Below are 16,558 nucleotides of genomic sequence, written 5' to 3' on the forward strand. Positions count from 1 at the left end.
TCGATTGCTGGCATTTTTACGCGAATTAAAAAAAAAACGTTACTCTACGACCTTCTGGAGCTAAGTTTTTTTTCCAAAACATTCCAACTGAATTCACGTGTTCAAAAGCGCTCTTACTTTCAAAATCTTCATTATTTCGACTTCTGGACCACGTACAAAAGTCCTTCTGTACTTAATCTGAGGTAGCTCGACGAGATAAATCAAAATATGACGGACTCAAAAGCGTTATGAAAAATGTAATTTTTCTTTAGTGTAAAATTCTCTCACCTCTTGATGACAGCTCTACATATATAAATTATATGGAATTTTGTATGATTTAACATTCACATAAAAATTTCAATAAAAACATATTTCGGTTTGTACCAAAATAAAATTCAACTTTTCAATGTAGCCTATGAGGAACCGTTTGGAATTTTTCTTCAATTTTGATGAGTATTACCAGCTCTCATTACATAATTTTTGACATTTTGTAAAGTGTGAGTTTTAATTAAGATTTGCTCGTTTTTTTTTCATTTCTCTTGAAGTTAAATTTCTTCCCATTCTTAGATTCAAAAACATGTTTATAATTGCAATAAAGAGTACCTTTCTTTTTCTCTTTCCTTACGAAGAAACTTTACAAAAGTTTATTCTTTAAGTACTCAAATAATTAATAAAATACTATATTTGTATATGATTAAAGAACTTGTTTTACTTATCTTGATACTGGTGTCGTACATTTTCATGTTTTCTTTGTGACCTCAGTTGAAAATGATGTGTTTGGATTGCAATTTCAATTAGGGACGTAAATGAACTCAAATATCTTGAATTCTTCATCAATCGTGAAATCATGTTTCTCGAGAAATAAGTTCATAGTGTTGAAATGGCCACCAAATTTAATTTCTCTGCGAAACCTTTAACTATGCGTTCGAGACCAATGTTTATTTTTCCAACTGGTAATTATTTACCTAGAAGATTAATATTTCACAAAATCTCAATCTAGTGTTGTATATCAACACCATCTTGTTTTAAGTTTAGTTTACAAAAGTTAAATATAGAAAATGGATCGACGAAGTATACCCAGCCATGTATTCACATAATCAGTATTTGAAAACAATCCGGTCAATACAAGTTTCTCCGTGTAAGATGATACGAAATATAATAATAATAATCGGTTTTCTCCTCAATGCACCAGTTCCCATCACGAGTTTTTGCGCTGCACCATTTCGTGAAAATATTACAGATGGGCAAAAACTAGGAAATACGATTTTAAAGAATGGCGTCATGTTTACAGAAAACAACTATTTCAGTGAGGAAAATACGACGTGGGGTTGTGTGTGTAACTTCAAACAGTGCGTTCGAAAATGTTGCGGAAATGACGAAATTATGGTTAATGGAACCTGTAAGTCTTACCCTCCTCGAATGCAAGAAAGTTTTAAGAATTTTCTAAATTTTAGTGGCAATGCTCCGTACCTGATATACGCAAATAACAGTTACTGCTCGGAAGAACTCATGGTTCACAAAAATGGTATTGCATTCACTGATAAAAATGGATCTATTTTCGTTAACAGCATTCAAAGAGTATTTAGTCCTGACATGTACTGTATCGAGACATTTCTCGACGATACGCACAACTATGACGTGGCAATATTAATATGTCTAGAAAAGACAATAACGCTTAGCTCCAACAGCTCTTGCCCAGATGGAAAATTTGAAGAGAAAGCTGTTACTGAATATGGCGATGAAGATGATTACTATGGTTTAAATGGTACAATTTGGGACTGCATATGTATGAAGAAACCCTGTGTAAGGAAATGTTGTGGAGAAAATGAAATTGTGGCCAACCGATCTTGTGAGCAACACCTTCAATATGGACGAGAAAATTTTACAAACTTGCTACGTGGCAAAGGGTTTCATGAAGATAGTCATCATTTATTGTTTTCAAATGGGGAGTATTGCCACCCTGATTACTACCCTACTAAAGAAGACAATTTTGTAATCCTAGGAAATGGATCGGTTGTTACCAGCGACTTCACTCTTGGATCAGCGCACTACTGTGTCGATATTTTTACAACAAATAATGTTGACTATGAAATGGCGACAGTGCTGTGCGTGAAAGAAGATGAAGATGTTTTCCCGTACGTACATCTTACAGGTAAAGTATTCCCTAATGTGACTATAAAAAATTAGGAGGGCAGGTAATAATTTCGATATAGATGGTGACTTAATAATTAAGCAAATAGAAATTATACAGCTTAGAAAATCTAAATGGCTTGAATGGCTTCTAGGTCAACAAAACGCTTTCCACACGGTGCCAAATCAGGCGCATACGAGGGGTAGTTGACAGTTAAAATGCAATTTTTATTCAATAAATCGGTCACAAGTGTAGATCGATGAGATGGCGCTTTACCTCTAACATCCTCTGGGCGATATTCTGCCCGAATACGACTAATACGATGCAACAAACGCTTCAACACCCCAAGATAGAATTGTGCATTAATGGTTTTCATGATAGAATGAACTGTTTGTGGACAATACCCTTGGAATTGTAAAAGCAAATCAACATTGTCTTCACTTTTGACTAGTGTCGTAAAAAATGCGATATTAATATTATTATATAAACAACTTTATTATAATTTTTATTTAATAAGCACTAAATGTAGGTACAACAAAAATACCGATATGTGTGGTCGAAGTTGCATACACAAACATTACGAGCGTCATCTTCTGTTTTAGTATTTCCTCGATGCTACAAATATTTTGCTAACTACATTTCTAGGGAACGGACTTAATCGATTTAAAAAATATCGATTTAATTATCGTCTGAACAATGGGTTCTGCTTTATTCTGATATATTATTTTTACCTGTAATATAAATTTATTAATTATGTATTAACAAAAGAAATAATAACATTTTCAGTGTACTATACACTAGCAACGCTTATTATCATATTTTATAGCAATTATATTTAATTTTTCCAAACAAATGAACTAAAACTGCTCCCTAACAACGTGTTTTTTACAGATGAAAGTAAGCAATTACCACAAAGAAATTGTATATAGTTTCATATATAAAGCCAAGTATCTAGCCCCTATTATTATCTTTGAACAGATCATCACTTTGACTTCAGAGACCCTAATGTTGTAAACGTTAGATTATAAATAATACTAGCTCCTACAGAAATGTTACATTGTAGAGAATATGATTCATTTTCTCAGTAACTACTTGATTTTAGTTAAGCGTTTTCAAATACATTCAAAAGGGCTCGCCTTGTTAGACCTAAACAAATAATTATAAATCGGAGTTAACTTATGTATGTTATTTATGTTTCGCAAGAGTAATAAATATATTTTATGGGTTTTTAGTGTTTAATTTTCAGTTTCGTTAATATAATTTTTAAGTATGTGGTATGTTTTTATGTTAAAGTTTGATAACAATTACAAGTTACAATTTCAAATAGCTAATATTATTTTATGTCTATTGAATTTACTGAAGTTCGTTATTTATATCCCTGAAAATTATTCTAACTAAAATGTTTAAAAGGGCATAAAGTATGAGATTAATAAAATGCATAAATAAAATCTGGGATGTTCAAATCTAACTGCAAGTTTCTGAAATGCGCAAAGATTTATTTCATTTTTATTGTCAAACTAGCTGAACTACCTATTGAAAATTGCTCATGTTCATTGGAACTTTTTATGCTAAAATTAGTTAAAGATTCACCATTTAAAGTTTGTACAATTACTTAATAAACACCCTGTATAATTTCAAAAAGTAATATCTGTGCACATTACAAGCCTACCAAATTTTATTTAAATCGGACGAAGTATTTTGACTTGTCCAAATTTAGCATAAAACTAAAATACCTTTTACTCCCTAAGGTGATTGATGTTCTCGACGTCATAACAAACTTCACCCTCACTATTAAAACACGAATTTTACTATTGTGGTATATAAATAATATGCTATTATATTGCCAATTTGCATGTTTAAAATGTATTTTGATCTGGCAAAGGGAGCATCTTTATGTAAAGCATTTACATACCTTTTTTCATTATCGGGAAGCTTATATGTTTTGTGTTAAAACACGCATTAAAATAATTGAGTTCAGTCTGTACCTACCCACATTTACATTCGGGTCGTATTTTTAGAAAAGCAAATTAGCGAGTGTTGTTTAATCGTTCATCCTAAACAAACTCTGGTGAAATGTTATACACAGCAATATTTTGTATTGCGAATATACTTCCACTCATAAAATGCAATTGCTTAAAATCGCTAAGTGTAAATATAAGTGACGGTGTAAAATCAGACTCGACCATCTCAAAAGACGGCATCGTTTTTGAGAAAAACGACTATTATTACGAAGGCGATACCATATACGGGTGTATATGTAACGTGAAGAGTTGTATTAAAAAGTGTTGTGACGGCGTGAGTGACTTTTCAGTTGCAAATATGTGCAATTTCACTGAAGAGAATCCCAGCTATGAATTGTACGATTTACACCAACCCGTTAGTGTAGATAAAATGGATTTTTACTTTTTTTATAAACCGTGCACCTCTGCTAACGATACGGGGGCGATGCTACCGCAGGAGATGTTCTATTTGCAAAGGAATGGTTCGCTGTACATTTTTTCGGAAAATGTAATGGTCTCGCCAGACGACTACTGTGTTGATGTGTTCGGTAAAAGGATAGCAGCATTATTATGTCAAAAGGAGACCCCGCTGTCCGATACAGAACCCGTGTTCGAACATGTTAAATTAATAGGTAACTAATTACTTTAGAAATTTGCTTTCTCGCTATTTTTCAAGGATTATAATGACTGAAATCATCTTTGCAGATGTAATATGTTAGTTTAAAGTAAATTTCTAATATTATTTCCATTTTACATAAAGGGGATTTTGTCAAGTGACGGTTGCTGGCAATAAATGGAGAATTGCTTCTTGAGCTTCTTCAAAAACAGCTACAGGAACACACTTTCTTGCATTTTTACCAAATTCAGATAGAACTGTTTATTAAATAATTGATAATAAACAACGTACCATAGCAACCAGTGGATATAACAAACCTACCAGGTTTCATTGAGTACTAGTAAGTAAGTAATCAAGTTGTGCGAATATTTATTTTATTAAATTCCAATAATTCTGACCCCACAAATATGATTGTGATGTGATTATGGATAAAACGTTGTATTGCATTCGTGTGTTAATTGCCTTTTATCCACTTAAGAATATTAAACATTTTTGCGTGGTAAATGCTACTTAAAACACTTATAAATAACTATTATATCCTTTATGACAATAGTCGAAAGTAACCGTTGTTTTTTATTTTTAAAAGGCAAAGAGATTTTTAAGAAGTACAATGACACAAGAAGAATTAAGTGCTTTAGTATAAAAAAATTAATTTCTAGAACCACTAGCCGCCGCCACTGATTTTGCCATTGGTAATAGTGATCATCGAATGATGTTGCGTTCGTTGTACGTGTTATTCAACCCTCAAATGCAAACGATCTTTTTATTTTGACGCCGAACCATAATTATTCAAATTCCATATTATCGTTTTGAACAAACTAATCATTTAATTGCGGGTACACATGCAATTGCTCCTTGGTACCAAATTAATCCAGATGCATCGGGAATAGAACGCAAATATAATGAAAATATAATTATTTCGCATAATTAAACTGAAACGTTCTTTGGATAACAGTTTGCCACGAGATCTCGCAGTTTATTTATTAATTAAAAATTGTCGTGGTGTACGCCTGGGTTCGCCTATCGAGTTGCCGGAAACGAGATAGCTGGAAATATTAGCGTGTTTTAATCACTTTGGGTGTATTGAAACGCGAAAAACAACTGAGAGATACAGGGTGGTACGCTCAAGCAATACAGACAGCTCGACAGTCAGTGGCACATACTAATATGAAATTCGTTGTAACCTGAAGTAGAATTCGTGTAAAGTCTAAGGGCATAAATAATAAAAATCCTTTATCGTTTTTGATAGTCACCAGAACTTCAAAATTACATCAAAATTGTCATATGGAATACGTTGTGATATCGTGTGGCTGCAACAAAATTAACCTATATTACAGTCTGTTGAGATACAATTCCATGAAAAGAATAAGCCAATAAAGTTCTGTTACTACTGTAACAATTCACCGCGTTAGGGGTAAATAAGAATAAATCGTTATAATGTCAATAAAATGACAAATGAAGAACCAACGTTGACTGATTAAACATTCTTTACACTACGGTGAGTCTTTTACTTTAATTTTAGACAGAAAAGTAAACTGAAACGGGGGATAAATGGGAATATGTCACATCTTATCCATTAACTTGCGCTGTTCATTTGTCGTATAGGAAGCATAAACCACTAAGTGATAAAAGAAGATAAATATTATAAAAGTAAATATTTATCTATATAAAATAAATATGTAAAAAGGATATACGTCAACTTTTTCGATGCATAACATTTTTATGATGTGGCTGAATTAGACAGTTAAAATTTCAAGAAAGGACGTCGGCAGAATTATTCCAATGTTAAAGAAATTGTTCCCGAGCAAAATATTCTTATGGCTGTCATACTGAACAGGTTTCAAAATATCGTTGAAATTAAAATGTTTTCCAAAATATAATCCCTTCAAGAGTTTTACGTCATTTAATTTAAGTTTATTTTTGTTCAGAATATTTTCTAATAAAATCGATAATAGTGCTCTTCACTCAAGACAACAAACAAAATTGAAATTTGTTGCAATATTAATATATTGCCACTGCCACTAGATAATTCTAGTGGCATTTGTTTCGATTCATTGATGTCTAATTTAGACTGTAGTTTAATTTAGGACGACCATCGTATTAGTTTTTCATTTATTTTTGCAGAAAAAACAAACATTTCGTTTATTTTACTATTGCCATTAAAAATAATGAAAATTACAATAAAGCAACCGTTAAATGGATAAAATATTAATACAGTTATTATTACCTCAACTTAGTCAATTTATGCAAATGTGAGCATTTCTATTAATATCATTGAGTATATCATTAAATAGTAGGAAGTGTTTACTAACGGTACTCCCTTTATTTTACTTCGGCATATTTCTATAACATTGTTATAATAATGATAATAGTTAAACAGTTATAGAAGAAGGATTTTGCGTGAATGCTGTTGAAATATGCAGAAAATATATGTACCTGCACCTAATTCGCTTAACACAAGCGATTCTTTTTAAGATACATGAATCAAATATGTGCTTCTCAGCTTGTTGGAACCAACATATTAGCGAAGATACCCTCAATAGTTGCTTCATTCCTGAATATTGCAAATCCAGAAGCATATACTGGCCATTGTATGCGGTCAATAAAGGTGCTGATCTTACAACCATCAAATGGCATGGTGGATGAAAGTTATGTTGAGAAGTCTTTATCTAACAAACTTGATATTACAAGGAAAATCCAAGGAAAATATAATTGTTCCTTACAAGAAAGAGGCATCCGTAACTTGTGCAAATTCTTCACAAACTTCGGCAGATGTTATGCGTTCCGAAAATGATAGTAACAATGCTACAAGGGTTGTTATTAAGGAAAAGGAAGTTAAATGTGATAAAACAAAAAACGAAATGAGTATTACTATAAATGTAAATGTTAATGTTAATAAGTAAGTAAATTAAATTTGATTTATTTAAAGGTTTATTATTTTTTCGTTATTCTACTAGTGAAGTAAAGATACTTTATTCCACTAGTGGATAAAATGTCACTTTAGACGCTTCATATGTGTGGATAAAAGTCCGATTACAAGGTGATTGTGGATAACTGTTTATTAACTGACGAAAATATATTTCGAGAAATGAGCGACTGATTTTAAAAATTCATAAATGTTGCCAGTTCCGTCCGTGCCATGTTCAGATTGCAAGCATTATTGCCAGATCATTTTCCTTCCTGGTTAAATTTCTGCCAATTTCTTATTCCTTTTCGCTTAAAATTTTCACGAGCACCAAAGGGCATAATGAAAATCTTCACACGACAAGATAAGTTAATTATAAATATCAATTTTCATTAAATATTGGAATGAGTATTACTGGAGAATCAGTTCGACCAAATCAACCATGGTCTCGTATGTTACCGGACTTAAATCATCTAGATTACTTCCTTTGGGGACATTTAAAAACTTAACTAATATATGCAACACCGAATGCAATATGTAGAATCTAAGAAATGTAATAGAATCATCAGTCATCAGTAGAGACAAATGTAGAGACATTTATTAGATAAAAAATATTTATTTTCCACTAAATACAAAAATTTTAATTAATAAACGTTATTTCTTTTGCAATTTATTCGAATTAAGTTTTTACGATTTGGGTTCAAGACTTGAATATATCAGTAGCGTACTAATTTTTTATGAAATAATTACACTGAGTTGTCTACGCATGTGACATTATAAAGGGTTTTTGATAGGTTACAGGTATTGTTATCCAGTTCATGTTATAAAAGCAAAAATCATTCGTTTTTTCTGAAATTTATTACCTTGCAACTCGACATGTACTTAAAGATCACCCTGTATAAGGAAGTATGCGCGGAATCGAGTTACTTAATTACGCGAATTGGCAAATTTATACTTATAAACATTTCGAAAAGAAAATATCTTAAATTATTTGACCCAAACGGCTTACCAGTAACAAATGTTTGAATTTAACAGAAAAAACGATGCCGTTATTAAATAATATTTATGAAAAACGTACACGCTATGAAATATCGTTACCTAAATAAACAAAGCGAATTTACTCGAACAATGTGTTTGATCCGGAAAGCTCTTAAGCAAATTAGTATCATCTGTGCATCTTCCAGTCCGACACGATGAATTCCGCGGTATTGATACAAGAACTGGCTCTCCTGCTCGCGTTGCTAGTGCAAAATATTTTTAGTTTCTCATTAAATAACACCGCTGCATCCGGCCCTTTTATGCGAAAATGTTGCGACATCGATTATGCACTCATGAATCACACGTGCGTGAAAAGCGATAAAGATTTTCGCACCGAAGGATACAAATTCGATTTGGTTTTTGGAAAAAATTGTGGGGAGAACAAGACGACCACCGCACCATTCCCTTCACAGTATTTTAATGTGTCCGACAATGGTGATGTTAACATCTTCGTCAACGGTAGAACTGGCAGCTTTGAGTATGTCGACTACTGTGTTGATTACATCGACTCTTATTCTAATGTTAGTGTGATTGTGTGTACTGGAGTTAACAGTAACAATGGAGGTATAAACGAGTACGCTTTGGTTTTAGGTAAGAAAATTGTCTGAAATGTAGTAAACATATTCTCGTATAAAAAGGTCAAACTCAAGACGCAATTCGATGCGCTGAAGTCCTGTAGTCAAAATTCTCGATGAATTTGACAGAAAAGTGAAATTTTTGGGTGAAAACTTTCCCAAATATGGGTCAAAACTGATTTTTTTCTAAATTTTGTCCAAATATATCATTTTCGTAATATTTTGAGGCGCCGAACACGATGCCATTAGTAAAATTTACCCATGACCTCGATATTTCTAAGAAAATCCACTATTTATGCGAAAACTGGTCCAAATAAGGGTCAAAATTGATATTTTTTCCTAAATTTTGTCCTCGATATTTCCCAGAAAATCTAAAATTAGTGTTTTTTTAAATATCTGAAAATTAAAAAAGTTATTACTCAGAGGTAAATTTCACTAATGGTGTTCAGTGTTTCAAATACTACGAAAATGCTATATTTAGAAAAAAATTAAGAAAAAATCTGTTTTGACCCATATCTGGGTCAGTTTTCGCCCAAATAGCGGATTTTCTGAGAAATATCTAGGTCATGGACAAATTTTACTAATGGCATCGTGCTCAGGGTCTCAAAATATTACGAAAATGATATGTTTGGACAAAATTTAGGAAAAAATCAGTTTTCACCATATTTCATGTTTGGGTCAATTTTCACCCATGTTTGGGTCAGTTTTCACCCAAATAGCGGAATTTCTGAGAAATGTCGAGGTCATGGGTAAATTTTACTTATGGTATCGTGTTCGGCATCTCAAAATATTACGAAAATGATATATTTGGACAAAATTTAGGAAAAAATCAGTTTTGACTCATATTTGGGTCAGTTTTCAGACAAATAGTAGATTTTCTGAGAAATAACGAGGTCATGGGTAAATTTTACTAATGGCATCGTGTTCGGCTTCTCAAAATATTACGAAAATGAAATATTTGGACAAAATTTAGGAAAAAACAGTCTTGACTCGTATTTGGGTCAGTTTTCAGACAAATAGTAGATTTTCTGAGAAATATCGAGGTCATGGGTAAATTTTACTAGTGGCATCGTGTTCAGCGTCTCAAAATATAACGAAATTGATATATTTGGACAAAATTTAGGAAAAAATCAGTTTTGACTCATATTTGGGTCAGTTTTCAGACAAATAGTAGATTTTCTGAGAAATGTCGAGGTCATTGGTAAATTTTACTAGTGGCATCGTATTCAGCGTCTCAAAATATAATGAAATGGATATATTTGGACAAATTTTAGGAAAAAATCAGTTTTGACTCATATTTGGGTCAGTTTTCACCCAAATTGCGGATTTTCTGAAAAATATCCAGGTCATGGGTAAAATAATAATTACCAATAAATAAAATGAAAAAATATATCGTACCACTTGTAATTAATACAGGTAAATCAGTATGTTCAGTTTTCAGTTGGAAGTCAAGATATGGTAAAATGTTTACCATTTGAAATAACATTCTCTAATTTAAGACAAGAATAACACTTCTGGACACATCTGTCCTCAATTAAATTTTGGATGAATTTAAAAATAGTGTCATTGTAATAAAAGTATATATAATTTCTTATAAACGATTGACTGATTATATGTATAAATAATACTACTAATAATTTATTTCAGTCAAAATCATTACCGGTGATTTGATCACATTGCACAAACATTAAATAATTTGTATTTTTACGTCAGATTTTATAGACTGTTTAACTTATAAAGTAAATCTGGTATTAAAATAGACAATGAACTAACACTGAAATATATTTATTCAGTTTTTAACAGAAAAGTCACAATGAAATGATCCCATTACTTTTTACACTGTTTATTTCGTTTATTTATACATAATTTGTAAGCAACGTGGAACTCAAAAGAATCCAATTAATAAATAAAGTTATTTAACTGTTATATGTATAACAATAATATTTTTTTGAGAATCATTTAAATATGTAATTAAAGAATATTTTTAATAAGTATATCTTTTTGACTTAAAAATGATTGAGAACGCTATTGAAAATATGCATTATCTTTTATTAGCAGTACTTTCTTGCCTTCAAGCCAACAAAATATTTAATAGGTATGTTTTTTCACACTAACATAAAATTTGCAGTAACTGCTGTTTTAAGTAATTTAACAGACATAAAAAAAATCTATTTTAACAAACTTTGGCGGCAATGACATGATTTTAAAGAAATTTGTAGATGTGCCCTTTGAAATTAACAAGACAGCTTAGTCTAACCTCTAGGGCAGGGGTCGGCAAGTAATATTAGATGGGGTCCGGAAACTTTTCAAATTTTTTAATGGGGTCCAGAAAAAAATTCATATTTCTTACTAATTTTTTATTTCCATTTGCATTAAGAACTCAAATCAGTCACAATTGTAAAATACTAGAAAAAATGGTAAGGGTGGCACTCAAACGTAAAAAAAATATTTTTTAAATAATAATTTATTTGAGTAATTTATATTTTCAAAAAATTTTTGGCGGTCCAGTATTTTACCTTCCGCGGTCCGGATCTGGACCGCGGTCCGCCAGTTGCCGACCCTTGCTCTAGGATAAAAGTGAGATAGTTTGCACTTTTTTTGAGGAAAAATTGGGCCTTTAAGAATCTCCTTTATTTAAAGAAAAGGGTATGAACTTCTATATATATTACTTATAGTATAAGGTAAAGAGAAAAGTAAATAAAATAAATAAACTCAAAATATGAGACTATTTTGCAGTACTTAACTTGACTTGAAGAAATACAATTTTAATGTTGATAATGACGTCCATAATTGCCAAATTATTATGGAATAATTATTACCTACCTATAAAAAATTGTTTTTTAAAAATTGGAGATTAAAATTGATGCTTTTTCCCAGCTAAGTGTATCTCCATCTTTAGTTTTATAGTTTGGTTAGTTCATTACATCGGCAATATGGCGCAAATGTATCATTTTAAAAAGAGACTCTACTGCAAAAGAGGTTATAAAAAATACGTCTTCCATGCTTCTACATTTCTGGCTTTTGCGCATTTTCTGATTTCGATTTGTGAATAGGGATGACGTAAAAGTTAATAATTCCACACGCCGTTGAATTAAAATGTTACGAAAACAAAGTTCTAAGTATAAACAAACAGTATACTGGCGAATTTGTTTATGATTCGCGTTTTAAAATTTATGCCCTCATTACATTTCATTGCCACGTAAAAAAGTATCGTATCCAATGTTCTACAAAATAACGTTAAATGTCGTTCGAAGTGTAACTTATGTTTTCAGTTCTTTTGAAAAAGTTGAAACTATTTTTGTATAGAGATTTTCAAACTCATTATTCACATTTGACGAGTAAAAGACACGTGTAACTGAAAATGTGATAATAAACTGTCGATTCTCGAAATAGCTTACAAAAATATACAGTATGTTATTAATAAAATATACGTGATTGTGGATTATTAATTTAGATTTTAAACAAACATATCAGTGACACGGTTTGTTAATATCCATCGTCATAGTTCACTAAAATATCCAAGAATGTGTATCACTCTATTTTAGCAATTTGAGGAAAATAAGAAATTAAAGCAAAAATAGAAAAAAAAATGTCTATCATAAATGTCACTCTCCTATTTTCTTATTGGTTTAAAGAACCATAAGTTAAACATAGAGTTTTTAATGGAAGTAAATTATTGTTGGTTTTCAATATAACCAGATTTTTATCTCGAGAGCTCAAAACCAAATAATTTTCTCCTCGCGATACTAGTATTTGGTGTCTTTTTAAAAATACAAAAATCGAAATCTACTAAGTACTATTTTCCATTAGAATAAAAACAGTTACAAATTTCTCAATGTCTCATGAAGTTTTAAGTAGAAATGTTAGGTACTTTAAAAAAAAAGTCATCCATTATTTTTAGAAAATTATTGAATTCGATGGTGTAATATTTACAATTCAATACAAGTAATTGGGGTATCAAATTCTTTACTACAAAATTTTAAGCTGTTCTTCTATAAAATTGAATCTTTGCCACTTAGATAATAATTGTTTTAGCTCACCATCTAAAATAGTAGGCATAAGGCTCCCATATCAGACTTTTTTTCTCTTCCAGTTAGGGACAGACCCAACAAACTGATATCACAAGAAAGCTTTATGTCCAAATGTATAAAAATATAGCATGTTCCATTAAAGAAATTGTATGTAACTCGTTGACATGATAATTAATTGTTTCTGCAAAATATTTAAACGTTTACGGCAACTTTTATTCTTAATTGGTTTTACAAGAAGACAATAGAGAAAATATGGAATGACATTTACGATGTGCCACTCTACAGTACAGTAGTTAGGTATAGTTAATTTAATTTATTTAAATCTTAATTCAAATAACACTTTCATATGTGTAATGCTGGCTGCATAATTAAGCAATATCGGAAAACAATAAATGAGTTTTCTTTATTGTCAGCTAATAATTAATTAATAATTTTATTTTATTTTATAATTATAGTCCAATTAAATGGGCCTTAAAATCGCAATTTTGGACAACTTGCCTAAATTTTTTATATAAGTTAGTTTCAGGTATATAATAACAGTAATTTTTTTTTCAACCCCCGACCAGGGGTGAAAAAAGATAAAATAAACGGGTTTTTCAAGATAACTCAAAAAGGATAAGAAATAGAAAAAAAAGTTTCTTGTAAAAGTTGTAGAGCATAAAATTCTAAATAAAAATGGTGTAACTTTTTCTTGTAGGTACTATTAATATAAACAAAGGTAGAGATACCAGAAGTTAAGGGATGATTTCAGAAAAAAATATAATAAGCAGAAAAATGAATGAATTTTATATTTTTTCAATCTACTCTAAAAAATGTAAATTATCTTATCAGAGAAATAGATGGAAAGTGATACTTTATTCAACTTTATTTCACTAGTAAAATAATGAAAAAATAATAAACCTATAATAAATCAAATTTAATTTATTTACTTATTAACATTAACATTTATATTTATAGTAATAGATATTTCGTTTTTAATCATGAATGGAAGGTTCCTTGAACCAGACCAAGTGGATCACATGTTTTTTGGGTCGCTGAAACCGAATCCGAAACTTGTTTTGCCCCACCACGTCAGCATTTTTTTCTAACCTCAAAAAACAGCTTGAAACTATGAAACTCAATAATAACCCTTAAACCATATGACCCTATACTTTCATCACTCAATAATCTTGAGATCGATAACCTATAACTCTAAAACCCATAACCTGAAAATCTATAACCTCAAAACTCATTAATTCCAATCCAAGTCCCAATAAACTGCAAACACAAAATGAGAAAAAATATAACAAAAAACTTACAAGCTAAACGCCAACCTCAATCTCGGAGAGTTTTAATTTCATAATTCTACACCTCCATCACTTCATAACCTCATGATCATAACTCTACATCCCCATAACTCCGTATAAAGTATTTTTTTCGCATTTAAGAGTTGTAGGGTTACGGGGTTTTGGGTTATTGGGTTACGAGGTCTTGGATTACTAGGGTTATAGGCTGTTGGGGTTATAGGGTTATGGGAATTCAGAGTTATGGGGTTTATGATTATGAAATGATGGATGTATAGAATTATAAACTCCCCGATGTTGAGATTTCAGTTTTGCGTGTGTTTTATTGTTTTTTTTGCTCATTTTGTGTTTGCAGTTTATTGAGATTTGAGATTTATTAGTTTTGAGGTTATAGATTTCCAGGTTATGGGTTTTAAAGTTATAGGTTATGATCTCAAGGTTATTGAGTTATGAAAGTATAGGGTTATATGGTTTAAGGGTTGATATTGTTGGGTTTCATAGTTTCAAGCTCTTTTTTGAGGTTAGAAAAAAACGTTGACGTGATGAGACAAAACATATAATCCACTCGGTCTGGTTCAAGGAACCCTCCACTCATTTTTTTGTGGTCTCGAACTACGTTCTCGCGTTTAAACATTCTTTCGTGGATAAAATGTTACTCAAAACACTTATGGAATAAATAGCTATTATAATATTTGTTGGCATATCCAGTATTTTGAATTACATGCCAAGAATATTACAGGGTAAAACTCTATGACAACATTTCCGCCGCAACGTTTACATGAATTTCACGAATTCAAATAATACAGTTGTATATATTACACATGAGATACTTCGACGATGGATTTATGTCCGTAAACACTTTAGATTACTAAAGCTTAGTTTATTTATGGCAAATGTATCTAGAAATTCTTATCTAATCTTAAACATTTGAGTCACCTTTACAAAGATTGCGTTGGATAGTTGCCTCAGTTTCTCGTAGAAATGTGACTAGCATCATGGATTACAAAGCGGTTTTGCTGTTAATTTTATTTCCAATATCAACTGTGTCAGCTGAAGGAATAAAGTGTAATATCAGCGTCGACATAACCAACGGTGTACAAGAGGGCACCTCGATAATAAGTGACGGCATTACCTACACGGAAAATGATTATTATATCAACGGCTCTGAAATACGGGGGTGTATTTGCAACGTAAAACAATGTCTTCGAAAGTGTTGCCTCGAGGGTGAGACTTTGAACTTGACGAGTAAATCGTGCGAGAGTGAGCTTATGACGAATAGTGCGACAGGTATCAGTACTTATCACATCGTAAATGTACCAGACAATCAGATATGCGAAGAAGAGCAATCGAGAGTAAAACTGGAAGGAAATTTCCAGGTTGTAGAAGGAATACTTGTTTGGGAAGATGAGCAATACTCTTTGGAATATTACTGTGTCGATAGGGTGGAAGATAGCCGTGTGGCCATACTTTGCGTCACTACGCAGGAGGAAGTGAACAGATTAATCTTGGTCATAGGTCAGTTACCACAATTATCTTCACAAATAAGTCAAGTACATTGTACTCTGTTTTAAATGCCAGCGGTCTCACTCGTAGAGATAAAAGAATTGATGTGTCTAATTTTATCAATAGAAAGTGATGACTATCATAACCGTGATACAGATGGCGGTTTCCGAGATATTTGAATCGATATTCGAGTATTTTCACCAAAATTGGTGACTACTGCATTTTTTTAATTTAAGACGACTGCGTATATGACAGTTATTATAAATGATCCTAAAGTCCACTATTAATTTCCACACACAAAATAAACAATTCCTTATGCAATTGAATACATTCCTCTTGGTCATATTTTAACCGTATTAGGCTATTGATTGATTGATTTTAACAGGAACTATGACGTTCCAGATATTTTATTACATGAATCGTTCAAATGGTCATTTTAGATGCAAAACCGCGGAGTGTTAATAAATTAGAGGGTAGAAATTGGAGATAAGGGTGAA

At 31.4% G+C, this 16,558-nt stretch overlaps 1 protein-coding gene across 7 annotated transcripts in view; it reads left to right on the plus strand.

The window, feature by feature from the left end:
* Positions 1-16,558, plus strand: part of LOC108907945 (G-protein coupled receptor Mth2-like) — a 74,845-nt gene that overhangs the window by 20,910 nt on the left and 37,377 nt on the right. Inside the window, exon 1 of one of the 7 annotated variants that reach the window (XM_018711802.2) lies at positions 15,523-16,073. The exons of the other annotated variants lie outside the window; for them this stretch is intronic. Within the exon in view, the coding sequence (XP_018567318.1) occupies positions 15,554-16,073 (520 nt within the window). The 5' untranslated portion in view covers positions 15,523-15,553. Of the gene's footprint in view, positions 1-15,522; positions 16,074-16,558 lie in introns of those variants that run through there. 7 annotated transcript variants of the gene reach the window in all.

Source organism: Anoplophora glabripennis, unplaced genomic scaffold (genome assembly GCF_000390285.2).
Source record: "Anoplophora glabripennis isolate ALB-LARVAE unplaced genomic scaffold, Agla_2.0 scaffold78, whole genome shotgun sequence".
NCBI classification, from domain to species: Eukaryota; Metazoa; Arthropoda; class Insecta; order Coleoptera; family Cerambycidae; genus Anoplophora; species Anoplophora glabripennis.